The following is an 11,358-nucleotide window of genomic DNA, read 5'->3' as shown; positions in this document are numbered from 1 at the left end:
CGAGTCCAGTCGAATGGAGCAAACAAAGGCCTAGGCTCCTTCTAATCTGCTGCCCAGCGCCAGCCCACAGCGGAGCGAGAGCCACTACGGAGGGCCACCAAGACCGTTAGTGGGCTCAGCAGGCCTGTAATAACCAGCTGGAGGTGCCGGGCAGGGGTCTTCCCCAGCTAGGTGCTCGTGCGGGCCCAGCAGAGGTTAGTGAGGTGCTTTGTGTGTGCTAACGTGCGGTCCACGCCCGCTATTAGACCCGATATCATGAACGTGAAGGATTGATGGAGCTTGACGCTGGGCTCTTGAGGCTGGTTTTATCAGCAGTGATCGACTGACTTGCCGACTGCCCAGGTGATCGAGATGATGGTCAGCCCTTCATGTCTCGGCTCTGTGGTTACATGTACTCGTCATCCAGTCACGGCGCAATACCAGGAGCTAGTAGATCCAAGATCTCAAGATCCGGAAGTGAGGCCAACTCGTGGGAGAGGGGCCGAGAAAAAGGAACGAGAGCAGAAACAGCACGAAAACCACACCTCGTGGACAGTCTGTGCGGAGCCCGATATCTCGATTGCCATGACATCAAACGTCGGCTGCCGTGCTTTGGCCTCGTGGGCGCTGCAACCATGGGCTGTCTTTGTTGAGCTTAGCTGGGGAGATCCCTTCTCGCGCGGTGTTGCAAATGCTACCGTACTCCGTATTTATCGGTCACGGTATCGATTTTGTCTTCTTCTCTTGCATTGCCCGTCCAAGCAGTTGCTCCCACTGGGCAATGAGGTGTTGATTGACCCGCATGGGTAAAGACATTTTGGAGCATAGGAGATGGAGTTGCCGATGCCTGGCGTCCTCCCCCTCTTTTCGTTGCCCCTGCCACTGGGACCCCCGGCCTGCTGTGTCTCTCGTCAATCGAATTCCAAAGGACGGTGCTGCAAAGTAGGAAAATCATGAGATCAGCACCAGACTGCCATTTCCTGGGGTGGCACAGAGAGTCCCTGCATTGTTGGTTGATTGTTTGATGGATGGAAGGACTGTGCACATCCTTGCATACATGCACATACTCATGTATGTATGCTCGTCCGCATGAATGAACTTTGTGCAGCCACATGCTCCCTCTGTGCAGCCAGCCAACAAGAGATGCAGCCGTGGGACGCATGACACCGCGAGCATCGATCCAGGATGGTGAGAGAGGGGAAAAGAGGGTGGGCTTCCCACATGTTAGACAAGTGCCGCCGATTGGGGCGATTTCTGTTCCCCCTTCATTCTCTTGGCCGCCAGGCGAATCACATGGGGGTTGTGGCAGGGGGCATTCAGTTCTCAGAGGGGTTTTTCTGTTTGTTGTTGTCCATATGTGATGTTGACGAATTCCGGCAGTACTGTAACATGGCCTAACTTCGTACAAGGTCAGTTCCAATGGTAAGATGAGCCTCTTGGGATGATTCAAGATGACGGACCGCAAACCGCCCATCTTAGGCGTCTTAGAGGTGTCGTGACCAAGAAAGCGTGCGCCCTGCCGAGCAGATCGCCGGCTGGGGCTGCCAAATGGCCTCTGCGCCAACGACTAGGTAGCTTGCAGTTAGAATCCATGATGTGATAAGCCGGCGCGGGCTGAGATGTCCATGAGGCCGTTCGTTAGCCCCGATGGTAAAATTACAACAGCGTCACCGCTGCCAATGGCATTCATGATGTTGAGATAGGGCAGTTGTAGATCAAGAATCTTGTGAACGTCCAGATTTTCATCTGGCACAACTCAAAAGGACGGATTTGGGGATGCAGATGATAGGGGCAGATCTGTACCGTACCTCGAGTAAGTAGAGTAGCATAGATGACCACTTCGACGGATTGAATTTCTGTCTGAAACCGTGGAGAATGGATGTTTTTCGTTGATGATAACCAAGCTGATCACTAGAAGAAGTAGACAGCAGTAGTTCGATATCTGTATTGCAACTCCAGCTGGGAAATTGGTTGCCCGATGCCATCTCTTGGTCCACGTTGACGGATGGCTGCTCCGATTGACTCGCGGCTCTTCTTCTGAAGACATACGCGTTCTCCTGCCAAATTTGCCATCTGCGCCGGTAACTTCATCTTTTCTCTTCTACCCCAAGGCAGTCGTAAGAACAAGTTCAGTTTGAAAGGCCTCGCACAAGAGGTTCTCACAAGGCCTGCGCTGTGGAGCGTGTTGAGGCAGCTCCCTTGAACGCGGCATGGGAGAGTAGGAGAGGCTGCCAGGTGCATTGGCTTCAACGAACCAATCAGCAAGCATTTTCGGCGAAACTGTTTGGCAGCATGTTGTTGCTGTTTTATAGAGAAGTGTTGGAGGAGGGCTTACCGGCAAAGGCCCGCATCAATTCGCTGGCATTTCATGCCGGATCGGAGCTGGTTTCGGTATATGGTGCTTGAAAGAGGTCTAAAATATTGCAATCTGTACATAAAAAGAGTGTAAAGACTTGTCTCGCGATGGGTGACTCCTCTTAAAGTCGCCTCCTGGAGCAGCACACACATTCCATCTCTTGCTAGCAGTCCTCGCTAAATGTTGGTATACTTAACTATTCTTTGACTTGGGCCTCTCAATACCTAGTCAGGTCTTGCCTGCAATGTACTCCTCTCATTGAATGCCAGAGTTGTTGAAAAGGTGTTCTGATTGTACAAAGCGTTGAATTGTGTGCCTTAGATTGATATGCTTGCGTCGCTATTAGCCGAGCAGATGTTTGAGGGAAGTTGTTGACTTTCTCGACGCGTAAAGTTTCCGCTTCGTGTCCGCACAAATAAAGCAGCTGCCACTTTCATGACAGCAGACAAAATGATTTCGGCTCTTAGGGTTTCGGAATTTGCTCGGCGTCGGCAACCTTGAGCAGAATGCGAGGGCAACCGGAAACGAAGTTGTCAGCGTCGACGGACGGACACATGGCCAGCCAGATACTGGGACGCAATTCGGATGAGAAAGGAGAAGTCGAAAGCCATTAGAGCACAATGAGCATGACCTTGGACATCTATATCCAGATTAGAAATAAGTACAACTCTTCTTTCCATCGCAATTGCTATGGTACCTTTAAGGCTCTAATGAATTGGCTGATGCTGTTCTCTCCCCTTCTGTCGTTGAGACCAAAGTAGACGAGGAGCGTAACTAGATCAGCTGAGGAATCGGCCGGCCTGGTCCTGCTAGCATATCATATGCTCAGTCGTGCTTGCAGCATCAAGGTGCAAGTCTTGATCTTGATATTGCCGGAATAATGCGTGCTGGCCAGATCTGTTGAGAAGTGTATTGGGTGTGGTCTAGGTAGGTAGGTAGGTGTGGGTAGCTTGTGCTTTGGGAGGTGCCTGAGGCATCGTGAGGTCGAAGTTTTCTGCATGCCATGGGAAGGAACGACGCAAAGACCAGTGATGTCACTTTCTAACATTGATGGAAGAGAGAGTTGCAGAGCCCGCTCATGAAGAAGACGAAGTGAGTGGCTGTATTCAATCCGATTACTTTCCTACTACTAGTACCTAGGTAGGTTAGGTACTAGGTAAGGTAGCTAGTAGTGGGCGATACTAGAGGACGAGATTCTAAATGCCTTCTCAAATGCTACTGCGCCGGCTGAGGTTTCCGAGCATCGGTATCATGCCGCGTTTGAAGTCTTGTACAATACCTACATACATCGAGGCCCGCCTTAATTCTTGGGCGGTGTGTGTGCTGTATGTGTATCGCGATCGAATGGATGCCACAAGACCTTTGAAAGGCACTTTCCACTTGTACGCAACTGAGCAAGCACTCACATACCCAATCGAAGCATGGTGGGGAGAACTGTCGGGTTGAGATGGCTTTGGAACGTCAATTTTTACCCTAGCTACCGGAAGGTTGCCGGGACGAGACCGGAGGCACACATCGGTTTTATGAGGCCTTATAGAGACCAGCGCTGGGGGAACGAACAACTCATGGCCCTGCCCTCCTACCCAAAGCAGAGCGTTGCAGAAATCGCTTGTTTAGCTCGATGCAGCGTTGGCTTACTGCAAACTAACAGCTTAGCTTTTGCACGAAATGCGCCAGGCTGGAGTTGAAGAAGATGTGATCCCTGTTTGCAGAAGCGCTTTGCTAGTGAGACTAAGGTAGGTAGCTTGATGAATGAAGAACAGCGGTGTGATGAAGCAGGAAGAGAGGAAGAGAGAGATTTCATTCATCCGGGTTCTGCGCATGAAGCTTTGGTCCACAAGTGGCAAGATTCATGCCTCCAACTGCCGAGTTTGTAAAATGTGATCTCATCTCACTGCCAAGAGTGCATCGTCGGCTTTCTCGGTGGTCGATGGATGGATCAGATGAATCATGCCTGGATGGATGAGTCTATGTATTGTCCGTGGGCTCTACCTGGGAAATAGTACTAATGCATAGATACTCGCAGTATTGCGATGTATCTCGCCTCGATTCAGCCAATAATACAATCTCGAGATCAAAACGGCATCTCGCACTCCGGCCAACATCTCATGCTAATATGTATACAAACGGATGATAACAGACGAGAAGGGAAAGGTGAAAATGCATTGACACCCTCATTGAGTAGCACATCTCAGGAAACGCCACAGTACGTCTCCGATTTGCTGGCCTGCGTCCCGTCGACAATTTGGTGGCTGGCGTCTGAGATGCGCCAAACGGCCTCGACATGATAAGGGACTGGTTGGTGGCTGGAGCTTTCTCATCCCACCAGCTCGCGCCACAGGAGGTGGCAAGGATCCACCCCTGGTCCTCCCGTCTGGTGTGGGGTGGATTTTCCCTTAGTGCGGCATCCCCTTTGTGGCAAATGGCGGCGCGTATTTTGCACCAGCGCAGTGATTTTTGAGCCGTTCAAACGGGGGACAATGACCGTGGTTGAGGAGAGGGCAAGGACAAACATCATGGCCGCTTGCGTGCTTCTTTACATGTGCGCCTTTTAAGGTTGTGGGGGTCAGATTTGACAGATGAGATGGATGAGGTTGGAAATAGGGCAGAGACCGGCTCAGGGGATTTCGACGCCTTGTGGATGATGGATGATACGTGCAGACGCCACAAAAAAAGAGGAACAGGCAAAAAAAGAAGAAGAAAAAAAGAAGGTACTTGTACACCAAGCTCGTGGACGAATGGCTTGAGAAAAATGTCCGAAGAGACCATAATGAACCTGCCTGCTGAGATGTGCTGGCTTCTGCACGATGGCCCATCGAGTGACCGCCTGTCTATGGTTCTGTACCGTACTGCACTTCCATGTGCTGCATTGACGTGCCCCGGCATTGTGCAATTGAGTCGCGGACCACTCACACCCACACCCAAACCTCCAGCACACACACAGCGCACCAGCTGGGTAGGTGCGGCGGTGGCTCGGAATAGCGTCAGGGGTTCTTCGACCCGCCCTGACCACGGCCTCGGGGTCGACGGTACCTGGGACCGCCACAGCGGCAGCCGCCGCGCGCAGAGTACCTGCTACATGGGGTCCTGTCCCAGCGCCTCTGCCCGGACATTTAGCAGCCAATAACCCCAAATGACCTGGCCTTGATGCTACCCCATATGCATTGCATGCCCAGAAGTCGAAACTCGTCGATGAGCCCGTCATGGCCATGGGCGTGGTCAGTCTCTGCCTCTGCCTCTGCATCGAGCCGCTGCAATCTGTCGCCCACGCCAATTGAGCTGCCGCCTTCATCGACGGCACTTCCGAGGCCTCTCCAGCCCGCGTCGCTTTTGTGGTGGACGATACCATCACAGACAACGCAGGACGGACTCCAATTTCCACGAATCTCGGTACTCCGCATTACTGGCTCCAGGTCACGGACACGACCCGACTCCATTCGATCCTTGGCCTGCCTTGCTTGACTACCGCCTCCATCCTACTATACCTGCTCACCTACAGCAAGCCGCTTCTTCCCCACAGCCTAGGCCTGTCCCGGAATCTCTCTGCTCTTTGCAATTTTTTCTCTCTCTTTTCGCTTCATCTTTTCCCCTCCATCTGTCCCTCCGTCATCCTCGTTCGAGGAACCCAGCATAGTCCGAAATCGCGGTGACCCCGGTGGTCAAAACAACTCCTATCCAGGCGCCGACTAGCCTCAGCCCGCCCGGAGCCCCTCGATGAAACACCAGCACCAAGAGTTTGCCGTATTCCGCAGACCGAGCACCACTGACCAAGGCAGCTCTGCCCTTTCTCTCACCCGCGCAGGCTCGGGGGTTCCAGTGCCGCTTTTTAGGTGTCCAGGTGCCGTAACCGATTTCTAGATTGCCTGCTGCCAAGGAGGTAGTAGGTACGAGGTGCTGGGGACAAATTGCTCCAGGAACCGAGTCGAACCACTTCTGCGCTATCCGTATCATCTCTGCTGTCTCTTTTCGCCGCGGAAAGGAGGAAGGCGGTATCTGAGCCACCCCCAGACAGCACCTTAGCAGAGACAGGGCGCTCGAGGCAGGACATTCGCTCATCTGCCTCAACTGTCTGCATCGCGCCGCGAGATTCTTCGCCAACCGCCAAGAGCGAGCTCAACACACACGAACCCCCTTCCCCTTCTCGTCATCCAGCTGGGCGGGCCCCGATGACGATGGACGCCGGCGACAAGCACGGCCGCGAGCCGTCCACGCCGACCTTGGCCGTCGAAGCAGCCGCCGACGCACTCCCGAAGCACGTCGACGATGCCGAAGCTGCGACCCCGAAGACGACCCGCGATTCTATGGTGACGGTCAGGCTCTCGGAGCCGCCGGCGCTTTCGATAGACACCAGCTCCCCCCGCGATAGCAAGTCGCCCGACTCTCCCACACTGCCGGCGACTGGCCAGGCTCCCGAAGAGGGCCGCCTCGAAGCGGCAAGCGCCTCTCGAAACTCGACTGCCACCTTGTCTGCGTCCGCAGAGGCCAGCCGTACTCTTCAGGACGAGCTTGGAGAGTTTGACGATGCCGATAGCGATTGCTCGGATCCCGAGGAAGTCAACTGGGCGGAGCTGGAAAAGACGGAAGATGAACAGACCAAAGACGAAGAGACTGATAATGTACGTGCGCTTCTTCGTCCTGACACGCAGCCCATAACCCTTGCCTTCTCCCCTTGAAGCGCTTCCACTGACCCGAGGTGGTGTTCATAGTCCACCGCTTTGCTTCTGGCCCGTTTAGAGCAGGAAAACGCCAAGTTGGCGACAAACCCAAAGACGGTCAAGGTCCAGCTTGTCGAGAAGCCCCAGCCCAACAGGCCGCGTCCGCCATCCATGGCTAAGCTCCGTAAGATGGTCCGCGGGCCTACACCCGCCGCCCTGCGATACTCGATGCTGCCCCCGCCTCCGATGACGGATCTCGAGTTCTACGCAGCCCTCGTCAAGGACTACCAGCAGACCGCGGCAAGGCTCCCCACCCTGCTGTCCAACAAGATCCGCAAGGGGATTCCCCCGCCGCTGCGAGGCGTCGTCTGGCAGAGCATGTCTGGTGCTCGCGACGCCAGCTTGGAGGAGCAGTACGAACGGCTCAATGGCGAATCTAGCCCGTATGAGGGCCTCATAGGCAAGGATCTCGGCCGGAGTTTCCCTGGTGTTGAAATGTTTCGCGACCCCGACGGCGACGGGCAGCGCATGCTGGGTCGGGTGCTGAAGACGTTTAGTCTGTACGACACCAAGATCGGCTACTGCCAGGGCCTCGCCTTTCTTGTCGGACCTCTGTTGATGCACATGCCCGACAAGCAGGCATTTTGCGTTTTGGTTCGGTAAGCTGCGTCCTGTTCCCTCGTCTCCCTGCCTTTCTATCTCCCCTTTTCCCCCGAGTCAGAAAGCGCCACCGCTGCCCTTGGGTTATTGTGATGTACATGATACTAACCGTGTCCGGTGTGAATTCGTTCCGCCCCCTTAGACTCATGGACCGTTATGACTTGAGAAGTTGCTTTCTGCCAGATCTTTCCGGGCTTCACGTGCGCATATACCAGTTTCGAGAACTGCTACGGGCCAATCTCCCCTTGCTGTCCAGCCACCTGGAGGATCTGCAGGTGGAGACGGCCTATGTCTCGCAGTGGTTTCTGAGTTTCTTCGCGACCACATGTCCCCTGCCGATGCTGTTCCGCATATACGATGTTGTTTTCGCCGAGGGCGCTTCTGAGACACTGATGCGCGTCGCACTATCACTAATGCGCAGAAATGAGACTAGATTGCTTTCCTGCACCGAGCTAGAAGACGTGATGCAGCTCCTTCTATCCAGGGGCCTGTGGGATTGTTATCATTACAACGCAGACGAGTTTGTGCAGGACTTTGGAAGCCTCACAGGCATCGTTACCCGAGAGAAGCTCGCCCAGCTCGAACAGGGATACCGCGAATCTCTGGTTGCGACCGCCAACACCGCTCGCACGTCTGATATCGCGACCGCCGCCGCCCGATTCCTAGGTCGCATCTGGGCTTCGTCCGGTGCGTTCCCGAGAAGCTCAGGCTTGGTCCCCGGTCTTAGTGCGCCGTCGAGGCCGCTGAGCATGCTGCGTCGGAGCACCTCCAAACAAAGCCTTGCCTCGACTCTCAACTCGGTTGAGGCAAGCTCCATGAGCGTCATGAGCTCGTCGTCGACGGATGCCACGACTGTGTCAAGGGACTCTTCAAACACTACCGAGGATGACTCCGGAAGCCGCGAGTCGACGCCGGTTGGCCCCAAGGCCGCCGCCGCCCCCACTAGCAGCAAGAACACCGAGGACAAGTATCTGCATAGCCAGATCGAAGATCTACTCACGGCGCTGAGCGAACTGCAACGAAATCATGCGCTATTGTCAAACGAGCTGAAGCGTGAACGTGAGGAGAGAGAAGAGGATCGCAAGGCTGTTCGATCGCTTCTGGATGGGCTCAGGAAGAGAGCGAGCCGCGGAGACGAAGTAGCAGCAAGCGCAAGCGAAGATGGCGCCGAAGATGCGACTGAGGAGGCCGACGAAGGAGAGGAAGCAGAAGGCGGGGCCGATGAAGCAGACAAATCGTCTGATGGCGGCCCGGCTGACGCAATGGAGGCACCATCCACGGAGGACCTGTCGGAGTTGCTGGATCGCGTTGAGAGCCGCTTTGGTAGCGACGATGAGAAAGACGAGAGCAAAAAGAAGGACAAGCCTTCGTCGTCACCACCCGGCGAAAGGTCGCAGTTGCAACTCGAATTGGATCAAACCAAGGACCAGCTGGCCAGCGCCATGTCGCAGAACCAGGACTTTAATCGACGAATCCACGACTTGGACCAGGAGATGTCATCGCTCAAGGAACAGCTTCGAGAGAGCCATAGCCACGTCAGAGCCCTCCACCAGGACAAGCAACGGCTGGAGAAGCAAATTCAAGTCTTGCGGGCGAGGCCAGTATCTGGCGAGCCCTTTGGTGGCCGTGACTCAGGGACAGACTGGTCCGGCAAGGCGAACGGCGGCGGCTTGAGAGAGTTTAAGCTTGGGCGTAGCAAGTCGATGGCTACTCAGGGCGGTACGTATAACAGACGGAAGTCGTCGCTGCTGCATAGCAACGATCTTGTCCCGCCGCCAGCGTCGATGCCAGCAACCCCGGCAGTGTCAAACGACAGCAAGTCGTCGACAAACGATCTCGACACTCTGCTACTGGACCTTGTGCAAGCCAAGACGGCGCAGGCCATCGCGAAGCAAGAGGCAGAGGAGGCAAAGCAGCAGCTAGAGGCGCTGAAAAAGGTCTATGGCGTTGTGATGGGCGACTCTTCCAACGCGGCTCTACCGCCTGGAACGGTCAATGTCAAGGTCGTTCAGCCCGCGGCCACAACGACATCCCCAGGAACGGGTGGGTTTTGGGGCTGGCGCAGGTGAGAAGAATGCAGACCGGAAAGAGGATGGAGGTTCAGTCCAAACCAAGAGATGGAAGCGTAGAGCGCCACTGGAACAAGTTGGACTAGGGAAATCGCACATACCCCTCGATGTCGCCGAACTACTGGGGATCTGATATTACAATGCAACGACTTGTGGAAATGAGCCCTCGGCCGACGCTTCATCAAGGTTGCATTCTGCTTAGGAGGGGCGCAGTACATGCGAGCAAGGGTTTTCTCGTGGGAAAAATGTGCCGCGGTAGACTGGTGAAGCTGTCCTTGGGATGGACAGTAGTTTTCTTTTTTTCCTTCTTCCCTTCTCTCATTTCATCTATGCATTAGGGCCAGTCTATATCATGAAGCGACGGGATCTTTTCTGCCTCCCTTTTCTTTTTCCGCTCTTTTTGGAACTTAGCACGGAGTTTTCATATGGCAAGGAATGGGTCAGAAGACATTGGATGCGAGCCGAAGCTTGCATGGCAGTTTGAGCAGACATAGCCGACGCGAATACCAGCACACCGATTGAGACGCATCGTAAAAACGCCACTCATTTTGCATGTGAAGCACAGCCTTGTATGACTTGGTGTTTGCTTCATTTTCTCATTTCGATTTTATACCTGCACCACAGTCATATCCCTCCCTTCTCTCACTTGATGACTATCACTGGTGCTATCACTCAATTACCTTACGGATATGCTGCCGCGGCGGTGAATCGTCCATCGTCTCCCTTACATGGTAGCTGCAGGACAGCATATCGAACCTCGGCATCACATCGCGACGACGACCGACCAATGAGAAGCAACGAGACCAGGGCGGCAATGGAGCACGTGCTCAGCCAACGAGCGGCAAGCTGATGCTCATGCTTTGCTCAAGCCTCAACGTGGCTGGGCTGGCAACGCTGGCAAGCAAACAACAGATAAAAGCGCGGCGCTGAATGGATGATCAAATCCTCGTCGTTGTAATGCCCCAAATCGGATCGACGGCTCTTATCGACGATTGACGGAAGTCAAGATGACGGGATGACGTTCTCTGGTGGGACTGCCGAAGAACCAAGAGGTTTTGTGTCGGGGATGATGCCACCGTTCCAACGTCTTGCTTGTTCCTCCTCGCACATGGAAGGTTTGGAAGCTGTGGAGGCTCGTGCAGGGTTTTGCTGCTCGTCTTGCGGTACTGTTACCTACTCGGTATGCGCTCTCTGAACGTCTGCAATGTCTGCCGGTATGATTGCATGAGGCTAACTGGAAGGGGAGGGGTCTCGAGGTACGGAGTGCCGAGAAGCAGACGAGGGCGTCTAAACGGAGCTTGGTACTAATAATCTCTGGCGGCCTTTAGAACATCTGCAACATAGCTGAGACCGGACCATCATCCAAGAGGCACAGGTCTGACGAGGGAACCCAGTATTTCTCTGACTGTCTGAATGAAATGTAGGATTGGGCGACGGTGATTGGTCTCATGCAAATGCAATGCATTGGTACATGGTGCCGGCTTCAACCCTTGGGGGCGGCTTTGCGCCTGGTTGGCTGGTTTCTTTTTGTCTTGCCATTTTCCCTCTTTTGCGACTTCTTATCTGTGACGCATCACATCATGGCTTAACGGGAGCACACCAGCATCGGATAGAAACTTGTCGGAGCTGATATCCGGGG

At 54.4% G+C, this 11,358-nt stretch overlaps 3 protein-coding genes across 3 annotated transcripts; 1 reads left to right on the top strand and 2 right to left on the bottom strand.

The window, feature by feature from the left end:
- Window positions 1–673: 673 nt before the first annotated feature.
- CCMA1212_004667 (uncharacterized protein) lies at window positions 674–1,453 on the bottom strand (the record flags this gene model as incomplete). Its single annotated transcript, XM_073701964.1, has 1 exon — window positions 674–1,453. The coding sequence occupies one exon, from the start codon at window positions 1,451–1,453 to the stop codon at window positions 674–676; it is 780 nt and encodes a 259-aa protein (XP_073559996.1).
- A 3,499-nt stretch (window positions 1,454–4,952) lies between these two features.
- Window positions 4,953–5,546, bottom strand: CCMA1212_004666 (uncharacterized protein; the record flags this gene model as incomplete). Its single annotated transcript, XM_073701963.1, has 1 exon — window positions 4,953–5,546. One exon carries the CDS (start codon window positions 5,544–5,546, stop codon window positions 4,953–4,955), a length of 594 nt encoding a protein of 197 aa, XP_073559995.1.
- Window positions 5,547–6,501: 955 nt separating this feature from the next.
- Window positions 6,502–9,719, top strand: CCMA1212_004665 (EVI5-like protein; the record flags this gene model as incomplete). The annotated part of the gene is made up of 3 exons (XM_073701962.1): window positions 6,502–6,951; window positions 7,042–7,649; window positions 7,793–9,719. 3 exons carry the CDS (start codon window positions 6,502–6,504, stop codon window positions 9,717–9,719), a joined length of 2,985 nt encoding a protein of 994 aa, XP_073559994.1.
- Between the last annotated feature and the right edge of the window lie 1,639 nt (window positions 9,720–11,358).

Source organism: Trichoderma ghanense (genome assembly GCF_004382785.1).
Source record: "Trichoderma ghanense strain CCMA-1212 chromosome Unknown scaffold_4, whole genome shotgun sequence".
Taxonomy (NCBI): domain Eukaryota; kingdom Fungi; phylum Ascomycota; class Sordariomycetes; order Hypocreales; family Hypocreaceae; genus Trichoderma; species Trichoderma ghanense.
The sequence above is the reverse complement of the archived record's forward strand: the minus strand, read 5'-3'. Positions and strand labels throughout refer to the sequence as shown.